The sequence below is a fragment of the Symphodus melops genome, assembly GCF_947650265.1.
Source record: "Symphodus melops genome assembly, chromosome: 14".
Classification (NCBI taxonomy): domain Eukaryota; kingdom Metazoa; phylum Chordata; class Actinopteri; order Labriformes; family Labridae; genus Symphodus; species Symphodus melops.
This window is the reverse complement of record NC_136704.1, coordinates 15,691,042-15,713,796: the sequence shown is the minus strand read 5'-3', so window position 1 is coordinate 15,713,796 and position 22,755 is coordinate 15,691,042. Positions and strand designations below refer to the sequence as shown.

General features: G+C 43.4%; 1 protein-coding gene across 11 annotated transcripts in view; it reads right to left on the bottom strand.

Annotated features, from left to right (window-relative positions):
* Positions 1-22,755, bottom strand: part of eya1 (EYA transcriptional coactivator and phosphatase 1) — a 59,578-nt gene that overhangs the window by 5,146 nt on the left and 31,677 nt on the right. For 4 of the 11 annotated variants that reach the window (XM_079361145.1, XM_079361152.1, XM_079361142.1 and 1 more), the window contains 11 exons: positions 21,528-21,594; positions 20,999-21,144; positions 20,023-20,160; positions 15,425-15,507; positions 14,695-14,881; positions 13,918-14,060; positions 13,097-13,180; positions 9,784-9,873; positions 716-774; positions 442-602; positions 131-245 (listed from right to left, as the gene is read on the bottom strand). In XM_079361145.1, coding sequence (XP_079217271.1) covers positions 131-245; positions 442-602; positions 716-774; positions 9,784-9,873; positions 13,097-13,180; positions 13,918-14,060; positions 14,695-14,881; positions 15,425-15,507; positions 20,023-20,160; positions 20,999-21,144; positions 21,528-21,594 — 1,273 coding nt within the window. The remainder of the gene's footprint in view (positions 1-130; positions 246-441; positions 603-715; positions 775-9,783; positions 9,874-13,096; positions 13,181-13,917; positions 14,061-14,694; positions 14,882-15,424; positions 15,508-20,022; positions 20,161-20,998; positions 21,145-21,527; positions 21,595-22,755) is intronic. The other 7 variants (XM_079361143.1, XM_079361146.1, XM_079361150.1 and 4 more) reach the window with 3 other exon arrangements.

Sequence of the window (22,755 nt, the reverse complement as noted above, 5' to 3'; positions counted from 1 at the left end):
TCAGTCAAAAGTTAAATTGCAGTTCTCTTTAAGAGCGGGAGAGTACAGAGTTCACCTTTTTACACCCCACGTGTGCTTTTGAAAAACTGTGGTATGTAACTGGGTACAATTTTCCTCACTGAATTCCTACCTTGAGTGGATTAATGTTAGTGCTTTCAGTGCCAGTGTTAACCAGGAGTCCGTCAAGGCTTCAATTTCTGCTCGCAATTGCAACCAGGCTTCCCTTTTGGCCGGGCCCAGCAGACCTGAAACGTAGGGAAACATTGTTTAGGTTGGACATGCACTCTGAATACCACATTTTCAAAATGTACCCTGACCCGGTGCTGTGGTATGTGTGCTTTCAGAGCAAACACTTGAGCATGCGCAGACTCTCTCACACAGATGCCCACGTAATGATGGCAACAACTCCTTTATAATGGACAGAACTGTACGGGGGATTACCTCCGACGTTATTTTTGTAGGTGGTGTAGATTTCTTTTACTCGTCTGTAGCGGAAGGCAAGTTTTCTCATCCAGTCCACGCCTCCCCGCACGCCTGTGGCCAGACATAGATTGGCGCTGGTCGCTGCTGCGTGGAAACCGTCAGCGCCGAAGTTATAAGTACTGAGATAAAGACGAAGGAAGAAACTATCAGCATGAGTGCACAAACATTCAACACTGGAATAACAAACATGTCCGATTGTTGATTCAGGAATAAAAGTGAAACAGTTTTGTACCTCAAATCCTGGCCGTTGTCATCAGAGGACACATCATCGATATGTACCTGGTCGCATTCCTGGAATACACAAAACACAATTCAAGTCATGAAGAATTCACAAACTTAACGAGCAGTTTCTCCTTTTGAAAAAAAAAAAAAGGATTCCCTTGTGCCTTCCAGGACATTTTCCTCTAAAGACAACATATTTATTCAGGAATTCGTACTTTGGCCGGCCGGCATTGCTCCTAATCCTTGTTTGCCTTGACTTTCTCTTCGTATGCGTTTAAATCGTTCCACATTTTCCTGTCCTTCACCAGCTCTGTCCAAACAAAAACTAACCTCATCATCAGAGGGAAAGCAGCGCTACCACTAGAGGGGTCCAACGATATGCACACCTACAGACAAAACCAATTAAGTCTCAATCGAAACTCTAAACACTCCCCAGGTTTTTCACTTGAGCAGCTATTTCTGCAATACTGATATATATACATACAGTAGAAGGATGTATGTGGGCTCGCTGGATGTATAAAGGACCTTGGCACTAATGGTCTCTGTGTGTGTGTGTGTGTGTGTGTGTGCATCTCTAAACATATGTATGCACTCCTCTTCCCCCTGTGGGGGTGCCGGGCTCCTCTTGGAAAGGTAGACGGATTCTGCAGCTCTGCACTGATTCCACCAGTACGCAGTAACACAATCCAGACTTTCTGGTAAATGTAACCTACTAGAAAAATTGAACCTGATGCTAACCGCCAATGAAATTATGACCTCTGATTGCTGCTGCGCCACACACCAACACAGCCCTGGGGCCAGGCAGCCGGCAAGAGAGCTCAGGAGAAAGCAGACTGAAAATCTGTTATTAGTTTTCCATTTATAGGAGAGCGCGAGTGCCTCCCCCCCCCTCTCCTCTCTCTGCCCTCTCAGCAAGTTGAAATGTGCAGGAGTCCAGCACTGGCATTCAGATCAACACTTTGCACATTGGACAGAGCAGAGGGAGACTTGCTAAGCGTATTTTTGTTAAAACCTCGGCGGGATTGCTTGATTTTAGCATTAGCTTTGACATGGGAATGTGACTTCGAATCTGAACGTGCTCTACTCACCGCTAATCGAGAAGAAACAACAGAAAGCACATTTAACATCTCAAAGAATTTCCTCGCAAAGTTAAACATTTCAGTTAGGTAGTGTAAACGCCACAACAGGTTAGTCTCACCTGTTTAAAGTTAAGTGACAAATAACATATATATCCATAATTTCTTGTGGAAGTTGAAACTTGCAGGACTAAATTCCTACGGTCCACATGATTTTTTAAGATTTATAATTTAAGTTTAAGTTTCATCCAGTTGTTAAGACACCCAAATACAAAAAAGGACTTCCTTGTTTTAAGTCAATCTAACTGATGCCAAATGCTGACGTTATTGCATTCCTCTCTAATGCTGCAGCGGGGTAAGGGTAAGGGCTTTGGACTGTAAACCTTTTTTATTTTACTGGTTCCCCTCTGAACAAATTTTTCATCTCCCTGGATTTGTGGGGAAAGGGAGGGTGAGAGTGACGTGCTGAGAAACTCAAACCAGCTGTTCTTTAACAGAATTAAAATCTTGACCCCCAACCCCTGCTCTAATGCAGCCATTCTCTCGCCAAGCCTCTCCCAGCAAGCCCCGAGATCCAAAGAGGAAAAGACTTTGACCCTATGACCCCCCCCCCCCCTCCTCTCCAGAGCTCGGGCACCCCGATAAGGGGGAGGTTGGAGGGTAGAGAGGTGGAAATGGGAGAGAGTTGGGGGATAGAGTCCAAAGTGACCTCACAAGGAGCAAGCACTGAGCCCTGAGTTCCAGGGGACGAACTGCCAATTGGAGACATGTTTTTCAGCTCACTTGGCTTAATCTGCTCCCAGATACTCTGCAGCAGATCTTCCACAGTTGAAGAAAACAGCAATTTGTCGCAGAGGGAAGATCTAATGCCAACAAACTCAAGGAAAAACGATGTGTCACAACTCGAACATTACAGCAGAATTCAGAACTCAAGCCTGAGCTGTTGGTTTTTCTTAAGTACTCCTTAAGTAGTGGAGGCTTGTCTGTTTGTTAAGCACAACAAAAACCAGCACACCGGGTTAAGCACCTCGTAAATCTGTTTTTAAAAGACCTTCCATTCTGGTGCAAGTGAGTGGAATGCTTCAATTGTGCAGTAATCACCTACTGATGAATCACACACAATTGGTCCTCTTTCACTTTAACACAACCATTCAGTTCCACCGGCCTAATGACATGCTGTCTCCATGATAACAATAGTTCCTCTGGTTTTTTTCCTTGCCCTGTCATTTGTTTCTTTCATACTCTGACAGCTAGCACGGATCCAAACAGAGATCTGAGCACATATTTACAAAGTGTGAATTATGGGGTTTACTTTAGGGGCAGGATCTAATGTTCCAACACAAACCTGAACACACAGATTTGAGTCATGAATTGGATTGCAGTTATTAAAAACTGCTGCCTCATTATCAAAGATATTTCATGAACTTTAAAGTTCAACCATTACTGTTCCCAGCTGGGGCCAGTATAAACCTCTGCACCAGTTTCCTGGGAGGACTGGGAGAGCTGACGGAGGAGGTGGCTGTGGTTAATGTCGTACAGTAACCCTTACACACACTCATTAGGAGCCACTTCTGAAGGCCTCGTAAACACCACAGAGCCGTGGACGCTGCAGGTTAGAGTCAGTTTAGTACAGTCGTATAGTGGAATTGGACGGGATGGAAACGCAATCTGTGGGGCGATGAACTTTCTTCGCTGACAGACTCAAAAGAACTTCCTTTGTGGTTAAATGGAAATGGAACATTACAAATGGAAATAATTAGAAAATGTTTTTAAAAAAAAAAACACATGCCGCATGATATGAGAAAAATTACACATTCAATATTATAACGAAATCAAGTCCAACAAAAAAAAAAAGAGTGCATGGCTATAACTCACAACTTTTATGTCTATCTGCTGTTCTTCATGTTTTATATAACACCTGTGTTTTGAGCATCATTTTCCTGAATTCAATTCAATCAAAAAATCATTTTCAACTTTTAACTGCGCAGGCTGAGAATACTGTGAATAATGGACAAAAGCAATGGGTAAAAATGTGTTACCTTATGACAAATAGGCTCTAATTAGGAGCCACTCTTAGTTGCTGTCATTGACTCATTGGAAAGCTTCAAAAAGAAATAACATCCTGCTTTTATTTTGTTTGAATAGTGCATAATAATAGAATGACTGGCCTTTATGGCGCTGGTACCTTGAGGGGCTGCCTGAGAATTTCTGAGAACCTTTTGAACATCTCTTTTCCATCGAATCCCCCCCGTTCTCCCCTCACCAAGCAAACAGTGGTCTTTCTAAAACCTACAATCACTGCTAACTCGCACCAGATGTTCCTACTGTACTCAGGAGTGAAGACCCTCCACCAGAGGCCATCGCAATTACTCCTTATGCAAACACTGTGTCGCTCTGTTAAATTCATCAGGAGCCTTCTTTCTTTTATCAGTCGTCCCTGCTAGCAGACAGTCTGTATCTGAACAGGAAAGAAGAAAACACCCAAAAATGTACATCAATTGAAGACAGGGTGATTCAGGATGCTCCCATCTCTACATCATTCAGCCTCTCTTCCTCTCCCTGTCTCTCTGTCTTTCCACTGGTCTGCTGAAAACTCTTCACTGCGGAGGAAGTTATCACAGCCCTCTTTGTTCCCCTGGCGTCTGTCATTAAGCAATCAGTGATGACGGCCCGAGTCTTCCTGCAGCCCTGGAGAGAGCTCAGAGTGGTGACTGCAGCAGTCAGAGGCCGGGAGAAGAAAGACAGGCGAGTCAGAAATACGTGTTGCCAAAACACAGAAATGATGGAGCTTTTTAAAATGTGGAAGTGTTTTTTTCCCCCCCCATAAAGGTTGAGGTCACCCTATAGACAGTGTCCACTTTTTGCTGTCCTGCTCGCCCCCTCGCTCTCACCCTCTCTCTCTCTCTCTCTCAGGTGAGCTGTCGGTGGGGGGGTGGGTGGTCACAACCACAGTGGGAGCGATAACAGCCGTCATCACAATATTCCTTGTGACCCTACAGACTAATGCCATGTGAAAAAGACTCATCCATGGTTCGCAGGTTCTCAATACGCCACTCCACCGGCAGTGGCTGTCATCCCCCCCGCGGTCTGTGACCCCAGCAACTTCCTTCTCCGTTCCCACCACAGGCACCCCTGTCTGGGGGGGGGGGGGGGGGGGGAGAGAGGGGTGTGCAGAGGGGAGGGGGGGGCTTGTGATTACCTGGGGGTCAAACACAGGATGTGGGTAACAAAGGCAGAGTTCTTCGGACCCACTTCATTCCAATCCACAATCTGTGCTTGAACAGCCATGGAATTCAAACAGCGGCGCCAAACAAAGCACAGGTATAGAGACGTCCATGCTTGTTTTACAGAAATTCACACGATCGGGAGGAAGGTTCCAGAGGGAGCAGGAACGGGATTTGCTCAGACTGAATTTGACAAAGCGTGCCATAAAGCGCTCTTGCAGTGACTGGAAAAGTTGAAAAAGAAAAAAAAAGCCTCTAACAGGTAGGCAGCGAAAAGTATGAAGAAGTTATGTCTGATGGATGAGCTGATTTTCCCTTTCCCTACTTATAGGGCTGCAAGTCCAAACCACACCTCGAGGACTGCCACATTACATGCAATATCAAATCTCAGTCATTTCAGCATTCCTCCTCCTCAACATAAAGAAAGTGTTTATTCCTGCCAAGTGGACTGTTGTTTGGACAAATCTCTGAAAGTATCTGTTCTGCTCTCCACAGACAGGTGCTGTCCCTCCCAACGTAACATTATCATTTGTTACCAGACAGTCATGGTATATTTCCTGCGCTCAACCCTCAACCCCTATTGGTGCTTTGTTGGGATATCGGGGAGCAGGGTCGGTGTGAAGTGGAGCTCTGAGGAGGGAAGATTGACAGGGTGGCTTTGAAACCTCCACTTTTCCTCTGTAGTCTTTCCAAAACACATCAGTAGTCCTGCCTGGAGACGTGATGGAGCTATGTTGAGGAGCATGACAGAAGTGCTGCATCAGTAGCCAGGCACATGATGAAATACCCACATCAGTTTGTGGAGACCCAAAGAAGTCCATCTGAACAAATAAACGGTGTGAAAAAAAACAAAAAAAACCTTCTGCAACTTGGATTTAGCAGCAAAGTCAAGTTTGAAAATGTAAAACAAGGAACTGCAAATGAATGGTTTCACAGTTTTTGACCGGGGCAGATCAACAATGTGAAGGTGTTTTTAAAATAGAAATACTGTAAATGTAATTGGTAAAAAAGCTACAGTGTTAAATGGTAACCTATCAACTGAATGACTTAATTTCCTGATTTAGTGAAAAGAACAGTCAGCATTATGTTCCACCTTACTGGGAATAAAACCACAAAAAAAGAAAGAAAAAAAAAAACACCATCAAGGAAAACACCATAAAGCTACCAATCATTTGGAATGGCGACTACAGACTGACTCTACAGTGGGAAATAAAAGCAACAGCTCGGCAGAAAGGGGCTCTGGAGGGCTGTTTCAGCCATGAGGAGAAAGGTATCCATGCATTTCACAGTGTCTCTCATTAACAGGCAGCCACTGGGTTAGAGTGACAGAGGAGGTTTCAACCCTGTGACTGCGGGCTGGGAGCTATAAAAGGACCTCGGCTCAGTGACACAGGGTTCGTCCACAGGTACATGTGTAAGAGAATAAGACTTTGTGGGTGCCTCTTTGATTGTGTGCATTGGTGTTTAAACATGTGAGTGAGTGTTACATTTTGCAGCAGAAAGTGTTCAGAGTGCATGTGCACAGCGTGAAGACATCATTGGAGTAATTCAAAATGTTCCCACCTTTAGACACCTCTCCCCCTCTCTCTGCCTGTGAGTGGTTTGCCCCCATGCCCTTTATCCTCCAGACAGGGAGGGTTGTTTTCTCACCCAAGGAAGGAGGGAGGGGGGGCGGGCAGTAAGCCCTGTGTACCCCACTGAGAGGGCAGCACAGGGGGGCTCAGCCAGAGAAAAAAAGGGGCCTCCCGTTTCCCATAGTGCTCGACGTTAGCTTTACCTACAGTAAACTCACACCCTGAGTCACAGCAGAGCTGTCAGGTCTCACAGTGAGCTCAGCCTCAGTGGGCTTCATTATACACATCACTTCAGGCCATCAGTTAACTCCATGTTCATCAGCATGACACAAAGCCAGCCTCCAGTGAAGGTTTCTCACTTATCTATTCATAAATGTCTAACTTTTTGATAACATAATAAACAAAAATCTGGAAATCTAAGAATACAAGAAAATATAAATTAGATTTTTAGTCATAATGAACTTTTGTCAGATAATCATGAAAATCCAACTAACTTATTCTCTTTGTCAAAGTATTTCCTTTTGACCTGGGACCCTCAGAGCAGCCCATTCTGCAGACTGAACGACTTTTTCTGTTTTTCTACTAAAATGTTATGTTGGCTTTTTTTGTTGTTGAAGTTTTTTTTCTGTTTGTTTGCATGCATGATGAATTACTAAATCTGTTTGGATTCTAATTTTTTTTATATCAATTTAAATAAAATGTAAAAGAATAATAAATGCAGATAAGTTTTCCTCGACATCGTTCAAACAAAAATATTATTTTAAGGGGCTGAGCAGGAAGATCAGCTGAGCAATTTGTGTTTGTGGGTTTGAAGGGGAACTCTTTATTTCTGCGAAAGAATGCAAACTGTGAATAAAAAGAGAAAGCACTGATCCAGAGAGAGAGAGAGAGAGAGAGAGAGAGAGAGAGAGAGAGAGAGAGACGTAAAGGTGAAACTGATCCCTGTTGACCCTTTTGGCATGCCCTCTTTCTTTTTATGACTTTCCTCTGAATCGTCACTCAGCAGCTCTATCAACACGGCCCAGCCTCAACTCTCACACACTCTCTCTCTCTCTCTCTCACACACACACACACACACAGAGACACACACACATAAGAACAGAGTGTTTACTCTGCTTCTGCAGGGTGAGCACAAAACCATCCTCAGCTGTGATTATGAGGGACCTGTAGCTACGCTTTGTGCATTGCAAAGAGCTCATTTAAAATCAGCAAAATCAAAAAAGTGTTGCCCTTATGAGGTTGTGTGTCCATATTTAATGTTCTTGAGCAGAGGCTGGCAGAACAATAGTGTTAAGACTTGGATGGAGCACTCCCACAGAACGCTAAGGCCACTAACTCTGCACCTGTGTTTCTGCACAGCCTCTGGGGTCTCCCTTTATGGCTTAGACTAAATTAGATGGACCATATGCATTTCTGCACATGCTTAAATACATAACTGCTGCTGGCTGCAGTATTTATAGTTGGACTCTATTTAGCTCTATCGTAGATGGAGGACTGTAAATCAGCAGAGAGGAAACACAACTGGTTAGACATTGCTGAGAACTGGCACTTAACACTCAGACTGGTCGAGCTCATTTTAAGAGGAGAGATCAATATGCCTTCAAGAGAATGTCACTCCTCCTCTGGCATGATTGCTAATGACAATCACTGCAGCGTCTGCAAAGAGAGCTTTACATCACAGTTCTCAGAAAGCTTGTAGCAGACCACAGATGTTAAAATCATAAAACAAAATAATACTCAGGCTTTAGTTTTGGAAAAAAAAAATACATCTAAAGCTTTAAAGAGTCAAAACTAAATCTAATAATTTTGTCCCTGAGATAGAGCAGAAGAAACAAACGTGTTTCATTTTTCAATAATTGTATAAGCGGGCAGAGATGCCAATTCATCCGAGAACAGCTCCATCACACATGAAAAGAAATGAAAACACAGGACAGATGTGGTGAAAACCCACTTTTAAGCATCGTCACAAACTGCCATCTTTTCAAATGATCGGTGCAGATCTGTTCAATAAAGTCCACACGGCCAGGGCATAAGGGAATATTTAACCAGCCAATTGCAGCCAATTAACTTTGATCACGACGACTGCGTTTGGAATCTTAGTCACTCGTCCGTCTGGGAGAGTATGAACATTTCTTCCTTGTGTCTTTTCGTCCTCATTTCTCCCCCCTCCCTCTTGGGTTTGTTTCATGTAACACAGCCAAACATGGTGGTGAGTAATGAGACTTGGCAGACGGGCTGCAGATCTCCTCACACTTCAGTATCAAACGAAACATTTCCTCTACTGCGAGAGTGAGGTCAGCAGAAGGCAGGACAGCGAGGGAAGCACTCGGTCGGTGGGATCACATTCACTGGTTCAAACAGGTGGAGGGAAGGAGGAAGGGACATAAAGTGCAAAGATAAAAAATGAATGAAAATCTAAAAGTTAGACAAAAACAGAGATAAATTCTTTTTTTTAATATATTTTTAAAAATCAGCAAATCTTTGGTGTTTGGTTGGCTTGGTTTAAAATCTGCTCGGAATCTGAAAGAACAAATGCTTTTCTGTACATACAGTCTGAGCTCTCCCCAGGGTGGAGTAGACACTTAGACACCCCTACGCATGTATGCACGCGCACACACACACACACACACACACACACACACACACACACACACCTCCATATCCTTGATCCCTCCAGTCCTGTGCCCCAGGGGCAGATTTTACACTGGCCGTACATGAATCAGGGAAGCAAAGAGGCGTGGGAGGGGAGACTGTGGGGGATTTCATGCTGTGACCGAGGGCTCTGTGTTGTGGGTGGACAGCGACACTGAGCACACAGCGTGACATAAAGACAGACACACAGACAGAGCGGCCACTGCAACACCCGAGCCTGACAAATTGTTCTAGCTTCTATGAGAGGGGCTCGTGACCCAGGAATGACAGAGACTGACAGCACATGTAAAATTCATGGTATTCCTGGGGCTCGGAGGTAATGCCTCATCACTATGGGACTGATAACCGAGAAACAGGCGTCGCACTGTGTCGTGCTATGCTATAGGTTGTTTTTACTGCTTTTACTGAAATCCTTGTGCACTTTATCTTACGCTCCTGTTGGGTCATTTAAACTCCTCGGGCCATTAAAACCATCATACGGTGAACACAGAGTGAAGAAAAGGAACGAAGAAAAGCTTGATGAAAAGAGAAAGAATCCAGAAATGGTCGCACCTCTAAGTCGTTGAAGAATAAGTGTGTGTCTGCCAGGTTGAAGATCATTTCCTCCATCCTCAAGCCTAATGATACAGAGGTGGGCGGATCCTGAAAAACAAACAAAATGAAATCATTACCTGACTGCTGCATACTGAGGTACTTTTTCCATTTTGAAAGAGTTAACGTGAAACAATAAATAACGCTGTTCCCTCTCAGTCACTCAATTAACGCTGAATCCCTTTAAATTCCTCAGCAGGCCGTTCTCATAAAAGAAGACATTAGGCGGACTTGAAAGTTCTGGCCTCTGTTTACGACTCTCCGAAAGAGACCAGAATAGTCATCAGAAGTGCCACAGACTTGAATGAATGCAGTAAAAGCATGTCTCTTCTCAGGAGGGGTGGTCGATCTGGACGAGTTGGGGTCACAGCCTCATCGTAAATAGTCCATTCTTCACATACTTGAGTGGATGCATCATGTGATCCCTCAGAGGGGGATATGACACAATTCCCTCTGAAGCAAACACATTCTGAGTCTCCTTTATTCGGCATAGCTACAATGTTTTCTGAAGTTGTGTTGGTCTGACAGTAACGCGACACATGCTGTAATGGTAATTAGGTTGCACTGTCTGTAAGATAACACCAGGAGAGAAGCCAACTACACTGTAAATAGTTAATGAGTCTGTGACAATGCCTGACATTTTCTCTTTGAAAATATACTCAAAAAAAGGTGAAAGAGATTTAATTCAGGGCTTTTTCTCACACTTCTCTTTGTGTTTTAACAGCGTGATAATAACCCTTTTTACTTTTTGCACACACGCATTACTTCTTTTTCTTGTTTTTTGTCGGCAAACAAAGGCAGGCTGTCAGGGAGAACCTCATGCAGCTGGTTGAGACTGCGTTTAAGAGTCTCCGCTCAGGACCTGAGACAGGGATTACAGAGTTAAACCACCTAAGGACACACCTGAGCTTTCTGCTGATTAGCTGTCACACCCCACAATGCTGATGTTTTCACTAAAATGACAAGAGGACAAACCACACAAGTAGAGCCCAATCCCCACTTCCAACCCTGCTCTTCACCTCCCAGTCTGAATCAATCTTTCAGTCAGAATTCATCAAAAATAATTAGCCTCCCACATCAGCAGAACACCAGCTCCCTGTCTCTAACCTCTGGCGCTGCAATGTGATTTAGTATTGTGGTCTGGTTTGGTGGGAAAGGGAACTGTTCTCCGGCCCAAGTGAATCCTTTCCAATTAAAACTAAACAATCAGTCAGTGAGGGAGTTAAGAATACAAGCAGGCCAGAAGGCCAAAGCACTGCTGCTGTCATTGCTGCAGCACCACCTGTCCAGAGACGTCAGTGCCATCCACAGGGGCGCCAAGTCCCCCCACTACCAATAACAACCCCCCCCCCCCCCCCCCACTCCCCCAACCCCACCCACTTTAAGCTCGAGCTCTGGCCAGCCCAATGGCTGCACAGCTGGCCTCAGCCATCAGCTTTAGGGGGGTGAGCTGCCTTGATGCCAATTAAAAGAGCTGATAAGAGCAACAGTGTGTGTGTGTGTGTGTGTGTGTGTGTGTGTGTGTAAGAGAGAGAGAGAGAGAGAGAGAGAAAAAGGGAGTCAAGGGGAGTGGGTGGGAGGAGGTCACAGGGAGGGAGAGAAAGTGTGGATGCAAACCCACTCCGATACACAGCTATTAATAGTAAACTAAAAGCTGCGAGGAGGAAAACTGCTTGGTACCTATTGTGTATGTCAATGAGAAGGCTGGAGATGGATGGGTAGACTGTTGTTGTGTGCTCGTGGTTCTCTGGGATGTTTGTCTGCTTCGCTCTCTTTTCTGAGTTAGTTCACAGATCTTCAGTTCACGCTTTGTGAGTGCTGTGAGTAGTTATGGCTTTCTTTTGTAGTTCTGCTTCAGTGAGATATTGTCAGGACGTGAGGAAGAGAAACTTAGCAAGAAACTGAAAAGGGCAGAGGAGGAAAAAAAGAGGGAACAAAAGAGAAAAGAGAGAGTGAGAGGGACTCGAGCGGCTGTCACATTCTATATGAGCTCTGATGGAAAGGGCCCTTATGGAGTCAGGAGTGTTTCCTGTTTCAGAGGAGCACACAGGAGACCCTGTGTGTGTGTGTGTGTGTGTGTGTGTGTGTGTGTGTGTGTGTGTGTGTGTGTGTGTGTGTGGTTGGAGAGCTCCTCGTCACTGAGCCACAGCTCCCTAAGCCTCAGCTCTCTCTTTACCCAGCATGCAGGGCTGAGGAATAAAGTAAATAAACAGTGGAGGGTCGTGGGGCAGCCCTCTTTCACCCCAAAAACAAAACACTGCCCCCATCAAACACTGCCTCAGAGCAGAACAAAGGCAAAAAGCATGGGCTGCAGACGATAAGCTTTGTGACATATGAAGAGCAATGTCTTTTTTTTTTTTTTACTTGAAACCCAGACACCTCTATAGCCAAAACAACTGGTGATAGAAATGCTGCCCTCAGACTCTCAAATAGGTGATTCATTACTGTCTTTTACTGTTGTGTATTTGTGATGAGTTATTTTTATTCCTGTGTACCCAATCTAAATGGGAAAATAAGAGCGGAAGCTGCACTTTGAAGGCTATATAGAAACCTATGACCTGAACAAAAGCATGAGAATAGGATTTTGCCTTTTTCCCAAATTGTTTGCTTTGAAAGTTTAAATTTAGAGAGGCAATTTACATGGAACAACAAATAGCAAAGCCTGGAAAAGTAAACTCTTCATCGTATAAGCACACACAGTGACATGGGATGGAAAAGGACCTGCCACTGTGATTTTAATATATGTTTGTGTATGTATTTATATATACATCTGCAAGAGATTTTTCTTTTTAATGGAAATCTTAATTAAGGCAGGTTCGAGGGAATCTTTTTGCTCCACTTTGATTTTGGGGTGGGCTCAGACTCTTGTAAAGGGGTCTCCAAGGAGAGCCCAGCCTGAAAAGGATGGATTGAGAAGCACTTAATTAAACTAACAATGTGGCATTTCTGAAGGAGAAAGGAACACTTAGGATGTGTCAATAGACATCCAGAGTGCAACTGTTGTGAGCCCCTACAGCCGAGCCCTGTCCGGCCACGCATAGCTTCAACAGCTGCACAGAGCAGTCAAATACTTGCCAAGCCTCATTGGACCTATTAAAAAAAAGAAACAATTATCTGTACATTGAGTTCTGTTTAATTTTCTCACTGCGGGCTCAAGACGGAGTGAAATCTATCCTCCACTCAATGGCCATTTCCCCCTTTTATTCCTCCTTTTAATATTTATGTGTTTTGCTGATAAAATACATGGCTACTGCTACAGTCTGATGTCACTCACCCGTCCATATCTGTTGGCATAGGAACCCGTAAGCAAGGAATGGAAAACGATGATTGTTTCATCCAGGTCCCAGATGAACACTCGCTAGAGAATTGGGGGGGGGGGGGGGGAGGACGGAAGGGAGGGAAACAAAGAAAAACAGAGAGAAAAAGAGGCAAAATCAATGGTGCACTCTGTCGGGCTGCAAGGTGATCCTCCTGGTCAATAGGCCAGGAGCGTGTATTTGTGCGCCACAGGGACCAGGATCCATTTGCTTGGGTTGGTCACCGCAAAACTCCTCCCATCGCTCCACCACACGCTTTCCATCTCCTGCCCTTTACATTAGAGTAATCAATAGTGACAAACTAATTAACTAGATATGTTAACATGCCGTGATGTCAGCGCAATAATGGGTGCTATTAACCTTGTTCAAATTCATATCATATTAATGAAGAGCCCTCTGAATTACCCAGAGATTATCTTGACATATGGTCTCTATCAAAGTGTTCTATGGCCTCACGGTGCCTTGGTGCCACTGTTAGTCAATGCTCGTGTCCGGTATTTCATGACTAGAATATATATTATTCACTTCATTGATGACTCACTTCATCTCACGGCCTATGGTTTATTCACAAGGTGGACGTGAGATCTTTATATACGTTTAGTGAAGTCATATATTCCACAAAGCATCAATAATGCATTTATAGTTAAGGAATCAAATATTTAAGAATTAATGCCCAAGTGTTAAAGCCAGTGTAGCAGCCATAAGGTAAGTGGATTAGTGTCCACTGGCCTCAGACTGGGCGAGGCTGTCTGTCGCCAAGGTAGCGGGCTCACCCTACCTCAAGGTCAGAGTCAGGCGGCGGTGATGGGTTGTTGTTCCTTCTTCCCCGGCCACGTGACTTTCCATCCGAGGCTCGGCGCAATCGATCCGAATCTGAATCTTTAATGGGGGTTGATGGACTGTGGATGGTACTGTACTCTACTGAGAGGAAGCAAAGACAGAAGGAACGTATAACAAAAAAAAGTGTATTGCACTTGAGCGATTATTTGCTTTGAAGAAGTCACCACGTGTCTTGATGCAGGACAAAAGGATTTGAATGCTTACAGGTAACACACAATTATAAACTAAAAGCTACTGTTAGCCACACTGATTGAATAAAAACAAGGTGCGGGAGTGACTGCCAACGAGAAATAGCTAAAATGTCTTTATCTTAATGTGACGACAGTGTATAAAATTACATTTCGTTAAAGCTTGACGTCTTCTGTAATGCTTCTTGACAGTTACAAATGCACTCACACGATTTAGACTCACCTTTAAAGATACAATCAGTACTCAATTGCCAAATTATGCATTAAAGTCTTGTGTAATTTGGGTCAATTGTACATCTGATCCCTCTTTTTCAGCCATGTTTTGGAATATTGTGCATGAAGGTTTTTAAAATGAATGGTTTTCTGCTTTTAGCTGTTGGTTTATCAGGAGCAAATTTTGTGCTGGCACACTTGTTGATTTAAAAAAAAAAAAACAGAAAAGAAAGAAGACGTGTCTTTCAGCAAGATCAAACTATTGATATTCAGGCTTCATGAGGCATCCCTGCTGCCTGATGTTTGACTCTTACCTGCAGGGTTCTCTGTGAGCGCCTGGCTGGTGATGCCGGTGGGTGGCTCCTGGAGAGTGTAGGTGGTAGTGGTGGACGGTGTGCTGGGGCTGGTGTTGTTACTTGTCATGTAGGGGGAAGTGTAGGGTGAGCTGTTGTAATACTGAGCATACTGCCCCTGGCCAAAGGCTGGATAACTGGGATATTCCTATTGAGAAAGATGGAAATGATCAACAGAAGAAGATGAAGCAAGTGGAGGAAAAGAAAAGTTAAAGAAATGCACAATGTGGAGTAAAAAAGGGAATTTAAATGAAAAGGGTAGATTAAAGCGAGACATAAGGTAGCAGAGCAGGGGGAAAAAGAAGTAGGAGGTTGGCAGAGTAATGTGAGATATGCCCTGCACCAGTGTTGCTACTTTACAGTGCAGATTCCAAAACATAAATGCAAACATATGTCTGTTCTGTCCTACATCTGGACAACGATCTGTCTTGTTTTTTTTTTCTTCTTCTCCTTTTCCTCTGTGGCATAAGACATTTGTATTGGAGGAGGCACAGTAGTTAATCCTGCATACTAAGCTTTTGACATCCTGAGTGATTTATGTCTGGATGTGTCACGGATGAAATGTAACATATCAAGTATGCATGTTGCATGAAGATTTCCAGGCCTGCAATTCAGACTTCTATAAACTGATAGCTTCATACTGATAGCAGAGAGGAGAAATAGAAGGAGCAGAAGGACGTGCACAGATTACCTGTTGTGTGCTGTTGAAGCCAGTCGAGTTTGTCAGGGAGTTGTTTCCCGCGTACAATCCTGACGTCGTCGTGAAAGTACCACCTTTAGGAGAAAATGAAAGACTTTTTGAGTTGAGTGTACACAATTTATACCTCAAACACATAACATATTGTTTTCATCTAAAGGGAGTGCACTGACAGAAATCAAAAGGAGCTTTATTTTATGGGGGGAAAAAAGATGACTTTTTAAGGTGGTGAACAGATGGAGGCCTTAGGGAGCTCTCATCCTGATCTTTGTCCTCTTCGTTTCTTATCAGTGATTGAATCAGAGCTGGTGAATGACAGAGAAGAGTGAGGGGTGGACTGAACCTACCTACCAACCTGCACATTGTGAGGAAGACAAGAGACTGTTGTCTGTGAGCTCCTGGGGTGTGTGTGTGTGTGTGTGTGTGTGTGTGTGTGTGTGTGTGTGTGTGTGTGTGTGTGTAAGCGTATGTATGGAGGTTGAAGTGAGGAACAATAGTTGAGGGAGGTATTTGCTGCTGGGATCCAGCACCAATGAATATGTATGTGTCTCTTTTCACTTGCTTAAAGGATGGTTCTCCTCTATAATTAAATCATTCACAGGAGTTGATAGCATCTAATGGCTTAATAATATACATGACATGAGCTCTAGCAGCGGAGGGGCCCGGAGGGCACGGAAAATCCACCTGTCCTGTCCTGTCAGGCAGGAGAAATTGTTTCAAAGGGATCACAGACGGCCCTTAGACGTCACAGAATCAGAGCTAAAATGGTTCTGGTAGTGGAGCTCGTTTTTCGTATGAGGAAAAATGACATGTGCTGCTGCCTTCTTGGCCAGGTCACACTTGTGAAAGAGATCTTGATCTCAGTGGGTTACTGGTTTAATAAAGGTTAAATACAAATAAAAAAAAAAAAACACAACACTTTTTTACTTTAATATAATTTTGACAAAAAACTACATTATTCGACGACCTTATTCATTAAAGTGGCTACAAATTAATAAATAAAATTACATTTTTACAAGAAATAATAATAAAAAAAAATATATGACAAATCTTTTTTGTTTGTTTTTTAATCTAAACATTAGAAGGTCAGCTCATAACATCAGCAGAACATATATCAAAATGAACCAGTTTCAGGAAGGATGACGGTAAAGCTGGTTACCCTTTTTGAATGGAAACACTCCTACCTGAAGCAAAAACTATGTTTACAAAGGTTCCTTTAAATATCTTTTAAAGCCTTGTGTTGGTTGGAGATTTCAGCCTTGAGTAGAGACTGATGTTGTTTTAATCTCTTAAAGCAAAGAATGAATACCGAAAGGCAAAATTTGATGGACAAAGCAAAATGACTTGAATGGTTATGAGATCATTCTAAAGCATGGTTTATGATCATTTTCCTGTATGTGAAATATGTTTCTGATCATTAAAAACACAACATGTATTCTCTAAACAATCCAGTTTTAAAAATCGCCCCATAATTGATCACAGTGCAGATAAAACCAATATAATTATGGCCCCTGGCCTTTTTCCCGAATCATTTTTGTGCATTGAAAAACAAATAACGTAACCATATATCAACAAGAGACCATTACATTCTTTAAAATAGGCTTCATCACTCATCACTTCACTGTTCATCCAAAAGCCAGAGTGAAAACGAAGGGGGAGATACATTTACTGTTTCTAAATGGGGGCGTAATTACACCTTTGTTCCTTTAGACAAACAGAGGGAGTTCCTTTCATCCTGTGGTCATTGGCCCCATCAGGAGAGCCCTCCCACACCGTGACAAACGTGAAGCAGCTTTTAGAACAGTGGGAAGGTTTAGGGAAGCCTGTGGAGGGGGGCATGAAGGGTACCGTATGGGAGAAAACAAAGCAAAAGAAACGACATGGTGCAGTGTTTAGCCTTGTCAGTTAGCTGGAAGAAGCCAACACTGTGGCTAAAAGAGAGAAACAAACACCTCCAAAGCCTCCATTATAACCCCGATCCGCTAATTATTTGTGCAGTTTCTCTCTCTCTGCAGATTTTATTTTGTTCTCCCACTCTGCCTCGACTGGTTATTTTCATCAGAACTGTTCGCACCCTCTCTTTGTTGTTTCATTCGACATTTCAAGGCCTTGAGGGGAAGTTCTCAAACGTCTCTGTTCTCCGCAGTGAGTTCAACATCAAGTGAACGTCTTGCAGAACAATCGGACAGAGACCAGGACGAGTACGGCTGGAAAGGACAACAAATTAGCCTAACGCACGGTTCAAAAAGTCGTAAAAGCGTCACTGGCAAGGCTGGAGGGTTGCTCAGTGGAGGACAAGGAGCCACATAAAAGCCAAGGGGACCCCTGCTAGCCTTGCGAGAATGAGCCCATGCTGTTGGGAGTGGTGGTGCTGGTTATATTCGAGGGGGAGAAAGAGGGGGTTCCCCCAGGGGGCATGTTTTCTCTCCCTCCCCCTGTCCTGCTCCAGTTAGTTCACTCACTCAAGAGCAGACACCAGCCCTCCCCTCCTCTCCTCCTCCTTCCCTCCTGCCTTCTGGCTCCTCAATTGGAAGTCCATTTGCTTTGCTTGATCAGTCCCCTTGCCATGGGCTATGTCTATCATCAGTGCACAATATTTGTAGCAGAAGTTTGTATGCCCCACTTGGGAATAGGCTATCAAGTCCAGATGGGCTCTCCTTTAAAAAAAACCCCAAAAAAAAAAACCCAAGGCTTCGTCTTCTTTAGTTTTGCACTGCTGCTGAGACAGAATGTTGGAATCCAATTATTCACCGTATTAGCATCTGCTCTGTCCAACAATCAGAAAAAAAACTCCTTGTCTTCACACATCTCTGATGTTTAGGCTTTTTATTCTAAAAAATTCCCAAAACGGACACAAGGGATTCTAATACTGAGGCGTGACAAAAAGGGCTTTCTGATACTGTGCCATGACTTTAGCGCCCATATAAAGCTCCATGGCATCTGACTTGAAAGCAAGGAGTAGAAACATTAATCTAATCGTCCTCCGCCTTGACAGCTGGCCACGGGCTGGTGGCAGCGACACAAACAGAGAGAGGGAGTATCAGATTTGAAAAAGAAAAAAAAAACAAAAAACAAATATTTGGTATGGATATCCAGGCCTTCGGCACCTCACAAGCAGATCAATGAGCCATAGAAAGTAATGATGATGGTGTGGCAGAGGGCCAGGGCCACAGTTAGAAAAAGTCAGGGCCAGAATAGTGGTCAATCTGTCATCTGACATGACTGTCAATTACTAACGTACTTAAAGCTCTGTGAGGCTCGAGATAAATAGAGATAGCAGGAGAGTGAGGGAGAGACAGAAAGAGAGGGAGGGAAATAGAAAGGCTAGAGTAAGAGCATAATACTTGGAAGATGAATGGGCGCATAATACTGTCATCGTGAGTTAAACCACTAAGAGCAGGATAGCAGCTTCTGCATTCTGCCGCACATGCTCTCTCTTTCTCTCTCTCTCTTGTTCCCTTTTCTTCCCCTCGCTCTCTCTATCTCTCTCTCTCTCTCTCTCTCTCTGTGCCTCCATTTTTTCATGTGCATCGACAGCACGCTGCAAAACTCCCGACTGTGGCCGACTGTATTTGCTTAAGAGGCGTGGAAAAGAGGCTTCCCCGCGACACATCTGCTGTTGAGCTGGCATTATTTATTGTGAGATGCTCTGGAGGCTTCTCAGCTACATGCAGAGATGTTTCTACTGTCACACATTAGACATAGCAAGAGAGAACTAAAAGACTATGCTTGCCATTATCTGGCTGTGCTTGTCTAGTGCAGGTGGAACAGAGGCTTACAAATAGAAACATTCAAAGGCATAAGGCCCTCTAAATTTAAACCAACTGGAGAGGGGAAGCAAAAGAAGAAGAAGAAAAAAAAGGGCGCGCAGGGTGCAACAACTCATCTTTATCGTTTCCAAGGCCGTAAATCTCCATGGTCTCAGCTCTTAAACAAATACAAATATGATCACAGGGAGAGAAAAACAAAGGCAGGGGAGTGGGAAGTGACATGGCTTGTGACTAAGTTTCCATCTGTGTTGATTCTTTTAAGAGGAGAGGAGAGGGAGGCAGCCGTGGTGGTTGAACATGACGACCGCCAAGATTTAGCCATCTTTCGGGGTGAGTGAGAGGGCCGTGTAGTGAATCAGTCCGACTCTGCGTGCTATTAAATCAGGGACAGATACCCTTGTCTGTACTTTTTTTTTTGTCAAAGAGCCCTAGAACCCTTATTTGGATGGGCTTAGAAGAGGGAACACATGGCAGAAAAAAAGAGATAAGACAAAGTAGTGAAGAAGACAATGGAAAAAAGTCGTACTGGAAAAATAACGTGAACCAGAAGACAGAAAAGACACTTAGACAATAAGATAAAGAAGACAGAAATACATGTAGGTAACCAAATGGGGAAAAACAGGAAACATCCAGACTCTATATTTTTAGATGTGTGTGGTTTTAAAGACCCAACACATTGTCAAACATTTGAGCTGCTCTGCATTTAAAGTTGTAACGCTGGAAATGCATCCATCGTAAAGCGTCTGCCGCTTCTTAACACCCTCCGACGTGAGTTGTGAAGATGCACAGAGAAAAAACAAACATTCATTAAAATGTCCTCACCCTGCATCTGGTAACTGTAGGGAGCCTGTCCCGTCTGCGGTGTGGTGAAGCCGGAGCTGTACCCCAGGAAGCCCGTCTGTCCCGGGGATTGGGACTGGCTCAGACCCCCTTCTGTCTTTATGCCTGCCCACAATGGACCTAAATCAGTTAGTGACACCAGATCGGTTTGATGCACAGACCACAGTCAACACAGGTTTAAATTACACTGCACACAGCGAAGGAATACAGCATCTGTCCGTTAGCATAGCACGGTATTCACGATGCAGGAGCACTGATTATGTGATCAAAGCCTGAACTATAATCAGTTCAGTATTATTGTGTCACTGCAGAGGAGTTGTCTACTTGGAAGAAGCATGATTGTTTGATTCTATGTAATCATTCATTAGTGTTATCAAAATTGCCATCTCAGATATGTCATTTTTGAAAAGGCGCACAAATAATTCGACATTCTGCTTTTGTTTGTGAGTCGAAGTGGCCCCTGCTTACATTCAATCAGTCACGATGCAGTATCTTCGCAGTGGTAGGTTGCAGGACTCCGCTCAAATAAACAGAGTAAATTCCTCCACATATTGGAGAGTCTTCTGGGGTCAAAACACTCGAAAGACTTTGGACAAATAAAGCCTTCAGTGAGTCATGTACTCTGTGCTTTCTCTTGCAATGCCAAAGGAAAGCAGGTTTTGTTTTTTAGATTTTTATCACTAATCTTTGGGATCTTTCTGAACAGCTTGACAAGCAGATTCTGTTTTAGTGCAACGAAGGAGAATGTGCAAGCTCTAAACAGAAACACCACATCTCTGCTGCTCCTGCATTACTGGAGGATTTTTTTTAAATATGAAAGGTGATCAAAAATAGGGGAATATAGTCAGTTGTTGTTTTCTCTGCCTTTGCATGCACACAATGTAAAAAGCACAAACAATGAGACGTGCGGATTGAAGTGAGAAAAGGAAGGTTATGATGTGCCTTGGAGAAATCTTACCGTAGGCCGGGATGCCGTACGGCTGGCCAGGCTGGGGGTAGCTAGCATAAGCTGCGGCCTGCTGCATTCCTGTGGTGTACTGCGTCTGCCCATACGCAGCCATATTTTGGGATGAAGGGGTAGGAAGAATATGCGGATATGTTCTGCTATTTGAGACAAGAAGCAAAAGACAAAATGTGAGGAAGGACGGCAGGAAGAAAGGGGACCATGTTGTACCCTTGCAACCATAACAGAAACTATGCTCACTGACAAATTCCTTGTGATTGTGCTCCTTCATTTAAAACACCCAGCCAAGCTGTAATGCAGATAGCATCGTGCAGCACATACACATAGTGAAAGAATAATAAATTGCAGAGGAAATTTTTTGCGAGATAATAATTACAACAGATTTGAGAGTGCGCAAGCTGCAGACATCCTGGCAAACAAAGCTGTCCGAAAACCCCCCCGATCTAGCAGAAGGATCTAATTAAAGATCCAAATGAAGTTGGATGCTGCTTATTTTTTTAAAGAAAAGTAAAAGAAGCCTTACTTGGAAGGGTAAATCTGCGGAGAGAACTGGTGAGTTTGTCTTGGGCTGAAGCCACTGGTTCCAATAGCTGAGGAAAGTCAAAAAGAAAAGAGGCAAGCACATATTTAAACATTAAGAAATAAGGTAAATATTATCGTTTGCCAATAGAACTTCTGGATTCCAAGGAAATCGTAATTACCTTGCATTACTCTATTTATTTTACTAACCTTATTTAAGGTTGAAAACTGTAGTGCAATAATGAAGTCAAATAATCAGGTAAGAACATCAGGTTTTTTCTGCTGACCCACGTATCTCTGAGATAGGCCTGCGCTGCTATGACGACCGCTGGTGCAAACACACACAGGACGGTCGCACTGAAAGCTTGGAGCTTTTGTTGCCTCAGGCCTTCAAACCCACATTGAAAGTGACATCACTGATTGCTACTGCGTAATCATTCCTTCATTAAGTGTACAACTTTGCGGTTCCATGGTGCTGTTAACTCCAAGAGTACGTCTGATTTGAATCTACAGTTAGAATTATTTAAGGGATTTTTGTTTTTTTAAATGATGCTGAAAAAAAAAAAAACTTTTGTTAATAGCAAAATGATCATTTTTATCAGAGTTGTTGTTCAGGTTACATACAGGTTTTATTACATGTCAGAACAAAACATTTCATTGAATCCACTAAACCTGCAGGACTGCAAATGGCCGGTTGTACTTAAAAAACAAAAACTCTTTCGTATTTTATAAATAATTAAAGAACGTGGAAGAATAAATATCAATTTGGAATTTTATGATTAATGTAGAAATTCAAGAATCATTTTTTTCAAATTCACTCAAAAATTAAAAGAATTGAAGAAAGACTTGAGGTCTGAATTAGTGCGTATTACTCCCATTAAACTGCAGCCGAGCTGAGTACACAGTCTTCAAACATCTGTCTAATTGGTCGTGACATGTAAAAGAAAGGATTTGGTTGCGGGGGAGCGCTAACTGCATGTAACTGTACGCTGTAACCCCTCACACACGTTATTAATATTGAACACTTTTCCCACATCAGCAGCACCTGCCGCTGGACAAAACCTGCTCTTCTGAGCGGAGCTTTGGGTTTCCCCGAGGAGGATATGGGGTGTAAGATTACCAAATTTCATTAATATTGTCAGAGACAAAAGTCGTGGCTGTGATTTATCCGCTTCTAGCGTAAAGTATCAAATACTTAGTTAAACAGTTAAGGAAATAAGGTAAAATTAGCA